This window comes from Dermacentor silvarum, chromosome 6 (assembly GCF_013339745.2).
Source record: "Dermacentor silvarum isolate Dsil-2018 chromosome 6, BIME_Dsil_1.4, whole genome shotgun sequence".
Taxonomy (NCBI): domain Eukaryota; kingdom Metazoa; phylum Arthropoda; class Arachnida; order Ixodida; family Ixodidae; genus Dermacentor; species Dermacentor silvarum.
In genome coordinates, this window is record NC_051159.1 from 167,859,208 (window position 1) to 167,874,799 (window position 15,592).

The 15,592-nt window shown below is 43.5% G+C and overlaps 1 protein-coding gene and 1 long non-coding RNA gene across 2 annotated transcripts in view; both read left to right on the top strand.

Moving 5' to 3' along the window:
• LOC119456358 (AMP deaminase 2-like) overlaps positions 1–14,552 on the top strand; it is a 79,137-nt gene extending 64,585 nt beyond the window's left edge. The window contains 8 exon segments of the mRNA XM_037718071.2: positions 1,539–1,702; positions 2,087–2,213; positions 6,123–6,286; positions 9,113–9,233; positions 10,443–10,541; positions 10,543–10,617; positions 12,659–12,769; positions 14,093–14,552. Of these exon segments, the coding sequence (XP_037573999.1) occupies positions 1,539–1,702; positions 2,087–2,213; positions 6,123–6,286; positions 9,113–9,233; positions 10,443–10,541; positions 10,543–10,617; positions 12,659–12,769; positions 14,093–14,251 (1,020 nt within the window). The 3' untranslated portion in view covers positions 14,252–14,552.
• On the top strand, positions 6,294–7,829 carry LOC125946448 (uncharacterized). The gene is made up of 2 exons (XR_007467595.1): positions 6,294–6,649; positions 7,236–7,829. It is a non-coding gene; the product is annotated as an uncharacterized LOC125946448 (long non-coding RNA).
• Positions 14,553–15,592: the final 1,040 nt, after the last annotated feature.

Sequence of the window (15,592 nt, forward strand, 5' to 3'; positions counted from 1 at the left end):
GGGGGAGAGAGAGCTGAGAGAGAGTGAAAGCAGAGTATAAAAATAGCATCGCGCAGCATAGTGGGTGCGAGGTGGAGAGGAGGAGTGAGGCAGGTGGTAGTGGGTAAAGTCCCTATATAAGAAAAGTACCGCCATCCTTTGATAAACGCCGCTTCTCTCTCTCCTGTATCTCCGATTGGACGATGATAGCGTGCGCTTTTCACTTCTTTATATTTTCTTTTTTTCCGCCTCGGAGCCATGTTGAAAGCCCTCTGCGCAGCCGCAGTCGCCGGAGGCGGCGGCGGCGGCGCGCACCCGGCCTGAAAGCTTCAACGTGGACTTTCTAGGTGCGCCACCGTCGACTTGGCTTTCGCAAGCAAAAAGTAAAGAAAAAAGCAAGCGCTTTAGGAGAGGAGGCGGCGGAGGAAAGAGTAGATGGCGGTACTTTTCTTATATAGGGACTTTAGTAGTGGGATGTGTAGAGCTGCAGCGGACGCCGACCGCGTTTTCCTGTGTTCACGGACACTGGGCGCATTTGACGTGTTCGCACTGTATGCGCCCGGTGTCCGTGACTGCAGCCGATGCCTCTGGCGGCGGCTCAGCAGGTTTCAACCAGAGAACTGGACACTTGCCGCTTCCTGAAAAACTGAAGCAAGAGATTGCTAATCTTAGCATTCTCAATCTGCACTGGCATGTCAAAAAAATTATGCGTGGCTCTGCTATCGCAAACACCAGAGACCAGTGGAGATGGGGGAAGCCCAGCAAAAGTTAGACTAAGTGTGTGGTTTGTCACTACTTTACTAGGCTTTCCCCAGCTCCGCTGGTCTCTGGTGTTTGCGATAGCAGAGCCACGCATAATTTTTTGGCTTTCCCTCGTATACAGCTCAAAAACTTACTTAGGTTATCAGTAAAAGAAAGCAAGTTACCTTCAGGCAGTCGGTATTTTACACAGTAACTATATCTGTGGGACAATATACACAAAAGTTTTCAATGTTGCTTGTCATGCAAGAAAATTCTGGTAGAATCTCTGAACTTTCTTATTTTTTTGCTAAGATAGCAATGTGATTACGCTCATGCACCTACTATTTATTTTATACAAAATCTCACCAAATCTCATTTGTCTAGTTCATGTTTACTTACCTGTATGAGGCAGCAGAGAATGTTAAGATCAGAAAAAGAGGGTAGCAGTCATATTTTCAGTGTATCACCTTTGATGGTGAATCATATATAGCATTTTTAACCTATCACTTTCGTTGATGGTGTAAGTGATGTTAAGCAATGCTGAATATTGATAAAAACTTTCAATCTAATAAAGTTGGTGACTTGTCAAAGTAATGATGTTTGCAGTAACTACAGGCAGGAAAGAGTTTCTGAAGTCTTCAGTATTTTGTTGCCAGGGTTCAACTCTTTTCATTGACTTATGAACAACATTCCAGCAGTACCAGGTGAAGGTGCTTGTACTTGCAAGACAAACTACTATTGACTATAGCTAGGGCAGATTAAATGCTGAAAGTACTCCATCTCGCAGTTTTGCAGTATTACCGCCTTTCGCATTACAGGAGGTGATGAGTGACCTGGAAGAGAGCAAATACCAGAATGCGGAGCTGCGGCTTTCAATCTACGGTCGATCACGCAATGAGTGGGACAAGCTGGCCAAGTGGGCCGTCCGGAACACCATGTACTCAGACAACGTCCGCTGGCTTGTCCAAGTGCCCCGACTCTAGTGAGTGATGGCATGTGTGCTACTGTCATGTTGTGAATCATGTAGGTACATGGAGTTCTATGCGAGGGTAAACGGAAGTCGGAAAAGGCCGCGTTGTCGCCAGTTCTGCACTATAAACGATTACGTTATAAGTGGTCTATACTGTAGTGCGGTACCGCTTATAGTGCAGATATTCACGACTCCGGCGACTTACGTTATAAGCGGTCTACACTGTATTGTAAATGCAAGTAGTGTAAATGGAGTGATGAATTTCAGTGTTTTCTTGCCAGGTATGTTAATTAATATAGTCTGCATGTTCACATGTGGTCATTTTGTAAGCCCGCAGTTTGGCTCTTCCATCTTTACGCAAGCATTACATCATAAATATTTTCTCTCCACCTCTAGCGATGTATTCAAGTCCAACAACCTTGTGAATAACTTTGAAGAAATTCTGGAGAACATCTTCATGCCTCTCTTTGAGGTCACCAACGACCCCAGCTCACATCCAGAGTTGCATCAGTTTCTTCAATATGTGAGTTTTTGACATAATCATCACACAGAGACTTGTGCTGCCAAATTTAACCTTTTGGTTCACTGTTCTCACAAAGGAGTACTTAAGTGTCACTATAGGTCAACAAGACAATAACCTAAAGAGTTTCAAAACCTAATCAAATTATTGGAGTCCAAGTTAGCAACAGAGGCCCAATATAATACATATTTGTGAGGAATTTGGTTGTGTGAAAGTTAGTGATCTCTTTCTGTACATGATTTACTCACAAGGTCACTTACAACAATTATCATTTGTTGCAGTAAATAAATTGTGGCTCATGAGGCACCTATCGATGTGCAATCACAAAGTGTGACTGAAACTTAGAATGACTTGCAATAGTTTTTCAACTGCTGGCCCTTCATAGTTAATTGTTCAATGGCCAAGTCATAAACAGTGATGGTGATCATTGGGTACTTTGTCACGAAGCCTGAAGACATAATGCAATTGATTCTGCAGAGGGGACAACGAACAGCTGGTCACAAGTATACATACAGTCGAGCCCTGATATGTCAACCACCAAGGGACCCAAAAAGAATTCGAAGCATCACTAATTCAGTATACAAAAATACACAGATGCAAGGTCTGACTAAATCGTCCAACCATCGCTGATCATTTCATGTAATTGTAATAGACTGCAGGTTTCAAATCGCAGGTACTAGCATATTGCTGGTTACTGCTTGAAAATAGGGCGTAACATAGCCCCTGAAGCATGAGAAATGTCATAGTGTGGATTAAGATGGTATAGGCAGTATTTTGCGTGTTGCAATTGAAAGTAATCTTTATTCTCCGAAACATTTAATCTAAGATGCCTTGGAAGACCACTTGTGGAGTGCATGGTGCCGCTGACACAAAGATAGCTGCAGAACAAAGGAAACATGGTAACTAGCACATTGCAGGCCTTAATCACTCCATGTCATTCAATATATTCAGTATGCTTGTGCATGGAGTTTGACATAAATCTACAGCGTGGCTATAGCATGGCTATAGCATGGCTATAGCATGGCTATACCGGAGAACAGCCTCCTAAAGCGAGTACAAACAGCAGATGGCTCTCAAAATATGCCGAGTTTTGAAGAAACCTAACCACCATATTGTTACGTCGTTGTGACGGTTTAGAATAACACACTGTTAAAAGCATGACTTCAAAACATTAACTTTTGTTGGCTGAACCTGTGCCCAACAAAACAAGTGGCACGCAAAGTACAATGATAGCGGTGAGTACAGTTGGCGATCGTCGAAATCTGTTCTGCGGGTCAAGCGTGTCGGCTTTTATACATTACTCGTTGAATGTTCCAGCATTATCGCTGGCACCCGCGTGCCTTCCACAAAGTATTGCACAATTCGTGTTGCACATACAATCTGATTATGCAATGTTCGGCGAGAACATACAACAGATAGAATCAACGATAACATTCTAGTAAGTTCTAAATCATGCAGGCGCATCTTGTGCTAAGCGATATCATTAAGTTGTTAGTGGGTGAAATGCAGTCCCCGAGAAAAGGATAAATAAGTGCAGGTGTCAATGCCCCCCTTTTAAAAAGTGTCATGCCGATGCTACAAACACGAGAGCAAAAACTATTGCACACATGTAAAGAAAAATTTTTTAAAAAAGAAAGAAAGAAACAATGTCCCATAGCTCATTATCGCTGGTAGAAAGGACTACTTCAGGTCGCGAGCGGTGCCTCTGGTATTGCGCAGTGCCATCTGTGACGACCTCATACCAGTGTGCTAATACGTCGGATGATCTCATAGGGTCAGAAATAGCAAGTTTCTAAGTCCTCGTTGGCGAATCGGGGACCAAACCCAAACACAGTCACCGAGCTGGTATTCCACACAGCCTCATAGAAGATTGTAGTGTTGGCTGTCTGTCCTTTGCTGGTTCTTGATGTACAGGCGGGTGAGTTGTCGTGCTTCTTTGCCGTGCTGCAAGATAGGTGCTGACGTCGAGATTCTTTTTGTCGGTGACGTGCAGCTGCATGGTGTTGAGAGTCGTTGTCAGATTCCTTCCATAAAGCAGCTTGAACCGTGTGATCTGCATTTCTTGCACTGCCATGTTGTAAGTGAAGGTTACATGCAGAAGAACGGCATCCCACGTCTTGTGTTTGACGTTGACGTACCTCGCTAACATATCGACGAGCGTCTTGTTCAGGTGTTCCGTTAGACTATTCATCTGTGGGTGGTAGGCGGTTGTCCTCCGGTGACTTTTCTGGCTATGTTTCAGGATGATGTTAGTAAGGTCAGCTGTAAAAGCCATTCCTCTGTCCGTAATGAGGACTTCTGGCACACCATGTCACAGCAGGATGTTCTCGACGAAGAATTTCGCTACTTTTGCCGCACTACCTTTGGACAGGGCTTTCATTTCGGTGTAGCGGGTGAAGTAGTCGGTGGCCATAACAATCCACCTTTTTCCAGATGTAGACGTCGGAAAGGGCCCCAACAATTCCATCCCTATCTGCATAAACGGTCGGCAAGGAGGCTTAATAGGCTGTAGCAATCTTGCTGGCCTTGTTGGTGGTGCCTTGCGTCGCTGGCTGTCTCAGCATGTGTTGACGCAATGGGCAATGTCGGCTTTCAAGAGTGGCCAGTAATACTTCTCCTGAATCCTCACGGGTGTACAAGAAAACCCAAGATGCCCTGCCATTGAGTGATCATGAAGGGCATGGAGAACCTCTGGCCGCAGTGCTGAAGGAACAACCAGGAAGTAGTTGGCGCGGACTGGCAGGAAGTTCTTTTTTACTAGGTTGCGTTCTGCATAGGAAAAGAAGACAATCCACGCTTGAATACCCTTGGGAGAAAGTCAGTTTTCCCTCCCAAGTAATCGACAAGGCTTCTTAGCTCCGGGTCTGCTCGCTGCTGTTCGGCGAACCTGCAGCCGAACCTACAACGACGGTCCGTGTTACTGAACCAGCCTTCGATATTAATCCAAGTCGTCCCAGGCATAAGCAAGCACAGCTCAAAGGTCTCAAGCAATACAAGGACTGCTTCTTGTCGTCACCAAAGATTCGACAAACACCACTTACTAAGCATCGCATAATAAGCGAAGAACACACTCGACTACTTTGCCAGAGCCCTTATCGAGTTTCGACGCGAAAATGTGAAGCAATAAGGCAACAAGTTGACGTAATGCTGTGCGACGACATCATCCAGCCGTCGAAAAGGCTGTGGGCGTCTGCTGTAGTCTTGGTTAAATGCAATCCCCAGAAAAAGGATAAATAAGTACACGTGTCATATTCGTAGAACCTAATCAGTTTGTTCCTATGCGCATTGTCTCACTTTAAAGCATATTTGCACATCAGGGTTTCAACCATCAATTAAAAGTTTAGTGGAATACTGCTGCAGTATTTTGCTAGAAGTTGCTTGTTATTATTTTTTTTATTGCATCTGTGGGAATCTTAACCATTCCTATGTTGGCTCATCAAAGTTGAAAAAGTCTGAGTTCATTTAACTTTAGAGATGTTAGCTATATTCAAATTTTCCTTCTTACAACTTTTTCCGACGGCTCAGTGGTGCGTAATTTCTCATTTGCCCACTCTTGATCTTCATTCTGTCTGTCTAAGCTAACATGAAATGAAATAGTTGTTCTGGTGAAGTGTTATATTTTCATCCTAAATACATCTAGTCATCACAGCTATATTAATTTTGATTATCCAGACTCTATTTCTCCAAGTGGGTAAAACTCATGATGTTAGATGGCCTCCTGTTCTCATAATTCATTGTTACAGCGGGTAGTGAAATTACAGCGGTAGTGGAATTGAGTCATGCAGATTCCTTTCATTCTCTCCATGTTAAAATAAGGTACCATGTTTTCTGGGCTTATGTTGCATCATATAACACTCTCTTATGTGTTGGCATTGAATTTATCCCAAGCATTATTTGTGCTACTCTCGTTAGATTGTGGGCTTTGATTCTGTGGACGATGAATCGAAGCCCGAGTACCCCATGATTGACAAGGATGTGCCGCTGCCCAAGCAGTACACCGACACAGAAAACCCAGCGTACAACTACTACCTGTACTACATGTATGCCAACATGTGTGTCCTCAACCACTTCAGAAAGTAAGCATGTTGGTTCTTATCTGGTCAATAAAGGGCTTTATTTTTAAATACTGGTGGATGCAATAGAACTGGCCTTGATGGCTATGCAGGAAGTTAAGCATCTAATGGTTGTCACCTTGCTATTTACTCGCTGTAGCTCTCTGTCTCAGTGTAGAGAGTGTTTGTCTAGTTAGAGGTTTAACTGACCAGAAGTTAGTGCGGCAAACACGGACATAATGAAAGAAGTTAAACATGAGGGCTGCTTACTGGTACACAGGGCATGATGCCTGTGTATGCGGGAACTGCATCCGTGGGACTACATGAGCAACATAGAGCGATGATACTACTGGGTAATACTACGAAATGACTCCTCTCATCTGTGGAGTCTCACACGGGCTCTTGGGACAAAGGAACGACAACACAGTAGTACAAACAAACAAAGGGGAATTTATTGCACCTTTCATACACTAATGCACGCTAGCCGAATTACTACCAATAGAACATTCACATGGGCACGCGACAAATCAAGGAAGTCCGACTTACCGCGACCGGATAGCGAGCGAATATGTTCGCCCCATGCTATGACACCAATGCCTAGTCGTTCACGTGTACGGCCACGTGAACGGTGGCGCGTTCGAATGATCCGTGTTCGTACATACCGGTGCCCTGCTCCTAGCCACGGGAGACGGTCTCGCGAAGCATGGATTGGTGCACGCGCGGGACGTCCGCCTTGCTCACCGATCCCAACCCGAAGAGGAAACGCCTTCGACCTTTTGCTCCCAAGTCACCCTGCCGTTCGGTGGCGTTAGCATCGCGACACTCGCGCCATCTCTCGCAATGCGCCGCAACCACTACAACCGCCGCCGGTGCTTAGCCACGCGGAGAAGCCGGATTACAGGAGACGCGAGCTATGCGGAAAAAACAACATCAGGGGACGCATGAGAGTCGCACATCCCCACACATCCTGTAGGTCGCTGTATGCTTCGGCACTAGATCTTGCCGTCAGAATCTCTGTCTGTGGCGCCGCACTGCAAAACTAGAGTAGTTTTGCCACAAAATTGTGTGAATTTATATACAACTTCATCCAACAATAACAATTTCAACCCAAGGTGTTGTTGCATCTTTGTTCTTAATGCTCGCTACAATAAAAATAAAAAGATAGTGAAAACGTGCTGAACTTATTGCTGGTACTTTTTGCATGTTCAGTAATTGCAGCTAATGCCATTTAAGCAACGAAACGAGTTCTGCGAAATGCATGCATTGTTGACGGTGATGAACTGCCTAGCTGTTCACAGGAATTTTAGGTGTGGTGTAGGCGATGAATGCGCCAGTGGGCAGAATGATGACACAACCAGAGCAGAGCTCTCAGCTTTATGTACACGAAGCATTTTTATAGCTCACACTTATTTGCGTAATCTTCACTTTTCTTTCATTGCATAGCACTGCAGACAGCAGTCCTGACAGTGAAAGTAGGTGTCAAAGCATGTCATGACAGACAGAGCAAGAGCAGACTAGTCGTCTTGTAAATGTAGCTGTGTATACTACCATCAACCCAGTCTCAAACCAGATGTTATAGCTAAATGTTGTTCATGTAGCCCCGAGAATGCATCTCTAGACAGGGGTCATGTCCTCTGTACTAGCGATGGAAAGTGTGGAAGTACGTACTGTGCTAAAAGAGTGCATACGTAAAAATTTTAGTCCTTATGTTTTAGTATAAAATGATGCCCTTGTTTAATCAATACATGTTTTAATTTTTTTTTTCTACACGCATCTTTTGCTTATTGACTTCAGTGTCACTACATGGCCCTTAGGAGGAGTCATGCTGCTGTCAATTGCGCAATGTCCAGGAGTTTTATGAAGTGAAAGCAATTTAGAGAAAATTAATTTCCAATTCATTTTTTTGCCCTGACAGATACTGTATGTTGGGATTTGCTTTCGCTGATTTTGTGTGCAAGAAAACTAGACTGACATGCTCGGTTAACATGGTCACATACATTGATACCTGTGTCTTGATGTCTCTCTATTAAGACACACAAACAAGTTAAGGCTGAAATATCCACAGAAGTAGTTTAGGTGTTGGTAATTACATGCACTCAACTAGGTGATGCTTGCTAGGAGCTAGGGCTGGATACGATATTGTGAAATTGTCATTTTCTAAAAATTCAAAAATATCTCTGCTTGTTCATATTTTTTCATGACAAACTCTAGAGTAGGTGCACTTGTGTGAATTGCAAGGTTCAACATAGAACATTTATTGGCACTTTCATTAGTCACTCAGGTCCCAGACATTGGAAGAGCAGCTGGAATGAAGTGTATCCTTTGTTTTCATCACAGCTGAAAAAAGTGGTGACTTCCACTGTGAACCAGTGGAGCATTTTTTTTTTCTGCATTTCTACAGTAGCAGCTGATATTGTTACATGTTAACGACAGCATGTTAGGCCATGACACAGAATTTCGTGGCAGCCAATGCAGCAAGCATGTTTGCTAATTAACCATGCTAATTAATTCCACAGCTTAAGTTCAGCTTCAGCTGACAAGTGGTGCTCGGCATTTTAGTGGGCCATGGTGACGATTCTGGAACATCATGGTGAACCAAACACCATGGTGAACCGGGTATTTGTTGCCACAAGCATGTCATATGTGGGAGCAGTATTTGGTATCACTGGACGTCTACAGCAAGAACGAAAAGAAACAAACTCGGAACATGTGACATTATGAAATCCGTGAGATCCTTGAATGCTTTTGGCAATCCTGCTTGCCTTTGTGCCCTGACCTGGGGCTCAGCGTATGTCACAGCCCATTAATGTAGAAGGTGTTGCCTCATTTTTCTCTTCTCAACCTGTCCAGGAAGCGTGGCCTGAATCTTTTTGTACTACGGCCACACTGCGGAGAGGCCGGTCCCGTGCAGCATCTCGTTGGCGGCTACCTGCTCTCGGAGAACATCAACCACGGGCTTCTTCTGAGGAAGGTGGGGAGGCACAATCATTTGTGTTATGCTTTCATTGAAATATATTTAGAGATGAAGCTAACATCTACACTTGTAAAGTTGTTTTGTTTGTTGTTGGCTGCTCACTGCGAAGCAAGCAGGCAACATCAGCAGTGCTCTTTAGGTATCATTTTTGTTTGCCCTAATGTTTTGCAGTGACAGCTCTTGCCGGCTCTTTCTTGGCTCATGATTTCGTACAGTCAGTGTCAAAAGTATACGGACTGTGAGATCTGAAAAAACGCTAGACAATTCTGCAGTCTGGTCACACAGCCTGGTATTTAGATTTCCAGTCTATACTATTATATGCAAACAACATAGCGTTGTATGACTTTACTGGCTGCAGTCAAAAACTGCTCGAAAACTTAATGTTTTGTCAGTTTCTGCTATCCACAAACTTTTGACACTGACTGCACAACATTGCAAATACAGCCAATGCTAGCCAGAGGCTGAAAGAAAGCAAAACAATCCGACCCCTTTTCAGAATTTGGGCTCGGCTTTTCTGTAGGCCAGCTGACTTCACTCGTGAAAAGCTAGGCTAGATGTTTCAAAGACACTGCACTGAAACCACATAGGATACAATGCTGTTGGTATTGTCACTTTCCTGGTTTTCCGAGTGAAAAACACATAGTAGGCAAAGAAAAAGATTTTCAGCACACTTCCCTTTATTGCGGTTTGATGCATTGCTTGCGGGAAAGTTTCTCCACATCTGCCCTTGATTATCCATGCACATCTGGCCCGATCCTCTGACTAATCTTTCCATATATGGAAGACATATGAACATGATTGAGTAAAAGTGAGAGTATGAACATCTAAGCTCCTAAGGCTGTTGATGTCACATAATGTCGTGTGGATTGTGGAGAAATTTTTTTCCAATGTGGATTATGACGCAACAAAAGGGAAAAAGAAAAGCAAGCCCACCTGTTTTATGCAAGTTGTTCGGGAGTGGCGTATAAAATGTCCAAAATCGTCACAGTATGAAGTGTACTGCTCCTGCGTCAGCAGATGTGCATCACCTGCTCTAGGTTTTCACAAAACTGGTTGGGCTTCTTTTACAGGTTTAATTAAATTTGTGTTGCTTTCCTTACACCATGTGTCATTAAGTACTGATTTCCTGCCATTAGCGCATGGGAATCATAACGAATGGGCCATCAAAACTCATACCTGTCTTTCTCCATCTTGTGTGACGTGCAGGTTCCAGTTCTGCAGTACCTGTACTACCTGGCACAGATTGGCATTGCCATGTCACCATTGAGCAACAACTCGCTCTTCCTCAACTACCACCGCAACCCAGCTTCCAGAGTACCTCAGCAGAGGCCTCTGTGTCTCCCTTTCGACTGATGACCCTCTCCAGTTTCACTTCACCAAGGTACTGACCATTTTTCTCTGTATATTTTACAACTGCAAAAGTCTCAGAATATATGCCGTCATACATATGATTAGGAAAGCAAATTCGGCTAGTTGGTGAAAATCTGCAGTCACCAGCACCGCAAGCACAGACTTCATTAAGAAAGAGACCAAACATACGTTCCTTTCTCCCTTGGAACTCCAGTGTTAACACAGTTGGAACTTCTCCCATGCTCTATGTCTGTCTGACGATAACAGTGCTTAGTTGGCTATTGATGGAATGCTTTACTTACTTACATATTAAGTGCTAATTGAAGCCTGGTGCTTTATGCTTTTGTTTCTGTGCTACCGTTACTTGCTGCACACATTTTGACTTTGCCTGGGAGGGTCCATGGCCACATTTGCATGTCACAACATAAGGTACCGATGACAGTTGGCAACTTAGTGCTTCTGCTTCTGTTTTTGAAGTTTGCCAATTTTGGGAGGCCACAAATTAAATTTGGTTTCCAACAGTGTAGGGTCCAAATTTCTCTCCTAAATACAAACATCAACGCAGCCAGCTTAGCATTTGTCCCAAGAGTGTCTATCTGCATTTCACATGTAGTACGAGGTCTGTACCTTTTGCTGAAGAAAAAAACTGGCACAACTGGAGCGTTAGGAAACATAATCACCCTCAAAGTATCTCTTTGGGACTCCACACTTCTCCCAGCGGTGCTGCCATTGTTGGAAGCATTCGGAGAAGGCCTCTTTCGGAATGGTGTTTAGCTCAGCTGTCGTTGCAGCCATAATGTCCTCTCTTGTCTGAAATCGCGCTTCCTTTCAATGGCCTCTTGATTTTTGGAAACAGCCAGAAGTCACAGGGGGCCATATCAGGAGAGTAAGGAGCCTGTTGAACTACAGGAGTCTGGTTCTTTGCCAAAAAAGTCTGAATCAAGTGCGAGGAATGTGCAGGAGCATTGTCGTGATGAATGGGCCAACTTCCTGTTGACCACAACTCTGGTCTCTACCACCGCACAATATCACGTAGGCGACGAAGGACATCCCTGTTGTACTCTTTGGTGATTGACCCTGTGGTGTGTACTCGTGGTGTACCACACTGCGGGAGTCAAAGAAAGCAGTCAGCACCACTTTGACGCTGCTGCGCACTTGGCTGGCCTTCTTTGGTCTTGGTGACGTGGAATGCTTTCACTGTGACGACTGGGATTTGGTTTCTGGGTCGTACCCGTACACCCAAGACTCGTCACCAGTGATTATGGTGTCCATGAAGTCGGGGTCACTGTTTGTGGAATCCAGCATGTGCTCTGAGATTTCAACACGAAGTTGGTTTTGCTCCACCGTGAGCAGCTTCGGCACGAATTTCGCCGCAACTCTCCTCATGGCCAAATCTTCGGTCATAATGGAATGTGCAGAAAAAGTGCTGATGCCCACCTCTTCTGCAGTTTCTCGGATAGTCACACGACTGGTCCCATATCACCACAGCATTCACTTCGGCAATGACCTGGTCATTTCGGCATGTTGATGGCCGACCGGAGCGTGACTCGCTCTCCACCGATGTGCGGCCGTCTTTAAACCGGTTGTACCACTCCTTAATCTGTGTTCTGCTCATAGCATCATCACCAAAAGCCGTCTGAATCTTCCGAATAGTTTTCCACTTGACTGTCGCCCAGTTTCTGGCAAAATTTGATGCAGTAGGCAAAATTTGATGCTCCAGTCGCTCCGCCATTTTTCTTGCAATAAAAAAAAACGACGTGAGCACTGCGCACTACCTCACTCAAACGCTGCGTCCCAGCGACTGACGCTATCGGCAGGTGGGAAAAATTTGCACATGTGTACTGAAGGTTCAAGGTTGGCTGATGCAAGTACGCTTGTTTCATATCCATCAGGTGTTCGCAAAAAAAAAAAATGAGGTCAGATACTTTTCTAACAGACCTCGTATTTGAAGAAGGCAATCAAAGTTTGTCCCGGGCTAAAGTTTCCTTTTAACAGATGCCCTAAACTATTTTGTTCACTCAGTATGACAGTCAGAGACATTGACAGCTTGGTGATTAATATCTTCTGCTCAGGAACCCCTCATGGAGGAGTACAGCATCGCTGCCCAGGTATGGAAACTGAGCAGCTGTGACATGTGTGAGCTGGCACGTAACAGCATCGTCATGAGTGGCTTCCCACATCAGGTGGGTGCTTCGACCTGAACACATTATGTGTAATTGAATTCTGATAATCAAGCATTTGTGAGACATACGTGCTGGTCATGTTTGAGTGTTAAAGTTCTTGCCAAATTAGAGTGTTTCTGTTTTCCTTGAAATAACTGCTGCTAGTGGTCTGCATTCGCTTTTCTTAACCCTTATGGGCACCGATTCTACCTGCTGAAAATTTACTTTCACAACATTTGTTAAATCTTTAGCATTGTTAAAAGCAGCCAGCATTAGAACATGCTTTTTTTTTTTAATGTCACATTTTTTTCTGTGTTTGAATGTGTCCTCAACCGCGGCCACCCATTTGAACTTAATAAACTAATTCAGCAACAGGAGTGCATTTCTCTACTTCTCATGAAGTGTGCTTAGAAACACCCGACCATTTCAGGAGTTTGCCTACAAGAGACCCTCATTATAACAGAATTGCTTTATTCAAAGCATCGCTTTATTTGCAGTTTTTCGCAGATTCCAACTGCAGTGCATGGTATTTTAAACTGCATTATTCAAATCGGAATGGTGCCAGGCTGCACTAAGTAAGAAGTGGAAGATCTGCATGAGGCATGCTCGATGCAGTGTAGACTGACGGCAACCTTTTGCTTCTCTTCGTATCAATCTCAAGAGGCAAAGAGGGCTGTGAAGGCCACTATGCCACACGGCAGCAGCTTTTACTGACTGTACCATGCAATGATAACCAACAGACAAGGCTAGTGTTCATAGGTATCAACAGAATCTCATCACTGTCATGTTGCCATTAGTGCAGATTTGTTTCAGTGTACTACATATTAACAAGCTCTCAGGTTGTTGGAGTGCACTTCTCTTATTACAGTGACTTTTTGATGGCCTCTCCACTTTTAACAGAGCACCACTTAGATATAACAAATTCGAGTTCCTGTCCCTGCTATGAAGATATAGTGACAGTTTACTGCAGATCATTACTGGCAAAAATATCTGAGGAAGAGAATCAATAACCTGGCCAAATGCTGTTCCAACCAGTGAGCACCGAGCTGTTTATATTATTTCACTTTTTTTCTACCGCATTTAGGTCGTATTAACCTATCTAACAGGATAAGCCTAGTCTACATTGCCCTAAGATGTACACAACACATCCTAAACATCAATATTTTCACTAGTGCTTGCAATTTTTAAGTCTTAATCTTTGTTGTGTAGAATCGTTAGTGCTCTTTCATAAGGGGTTAATGAGTGCTACTGTTTAATGTTCCAAAAACACTACAAAATATGGAAGTTTTAATAAAGCTTTATCCATACATTGACAAAGAGCAATAACACCTGTTGCTTTTTCAGGTGAAGCAGTACTGGCTAGGCCCCAACTACCAGAGGGAGGGCCCCACTGGAAACGACATCACCCGCACTAACGTTCCAGACATTCGCGTAGCATACCGCTACGAGACGCTCGTCGACGAGCTGTCCACCATCTTCCGTACAATGCAACCTACGCCATAGAAGTGGCACATGTTTGTTGGTTCATGTTGTATGCTTAGAGTTTTTTAATGAAGTCACACTGAACAGAGTTCATTGATGTGCCAATGACTGGGGCTACACGGTTTCTAGTGAGAGAACAGTGATTTGTCTCAGTAGAAGACCAAATTGAGACTACGCCATGCAAATCCATAGGCACTATCTGAGTATGAGTGCAAAAGGAAGCAAAGGGTGTTAGATAGCCTTGAAAAGTGATTATGTGTATCTTTATTGTATCCATAACTGCTTAAGTTATTGTCATGATTAAAGTACTTTCTTTATGAAACTGTGTTGCAGCAAATTTGTTATGCATGATGTTGCATGTCACTAACAAGGTACCTGACACAGAAAGTTTTATTGCTTTGCTTCGGTTGTGTTTTGGGCTTGTAGTCATGGTTTTTAAGAAGTACCTTTCTGTGTGATGCAAGATGTCGATATGGTAGTATAAAACAAATGCAGCCTAAATTCACTTATTTTTTAAATATTGTCTACAATATTTTGCAGCCATGCTAAATTATGTCTGCTCATCATATTGTACATAGTGATGTCAACTGTGATTGAAATTTAGTAAATTCAATTATATACGTTTAATTTGATGATCTAGCAAAGACACACTTCATCAGTGTGTCTGCTGGTTCTCTTTTATCCAGTCCAGTGTTTGTTTTTGGCACGCTTTGTAAAGTCGAAGCATTAAAGGCTAGTTAGCTGTAGGGGCCTCATTGATATTTACTGTTTCTTTGTGCTCTTTTCAATTAAAATTTTTTGTCTAACATATCTAGGAATAGAAAGGTAAATTGAATCAATGCAGTGCCTATGCAGTGCTTGCTTAAGTTGCACACTCACTCAGAGACTTAATAATGTCATCAATATTGTAATTCACTTTTATATTCACTCACTTGCTCATAAATTAGGGTTTCACGATTATTTGAATACGAGTTAAATATTCCTTGCTATTCAATTCCTATTCAATTCGAGAATTTATTATTCAAAGTTGTAGAATATTTCATTAGTTTAATACTATAAGGTACAACAACAGTTCTGGCTGCCTACAGGGAGAAAGACTGATGCAAATGGAGACTCATGTGGTTGATTCTGCTGCAGGAGAACCGCGTATGTGGTGCAGACGAACCAGTTCCTGAACAAACACAGTGAAGATAAATTATGCACACTAATTACCAGTGGTTAAATGAGCATGTTTCGCCTGAGACAGCTTACAAATTCGCTGCCTCGGTTTAGGCAAAACAGTTTGAAAAGGTAGATATGAGAAATGCTGCGCGAGTGGCCACTAGGGAATGTTTCAGCCACCAAGTGCAACTTCATTGCTAT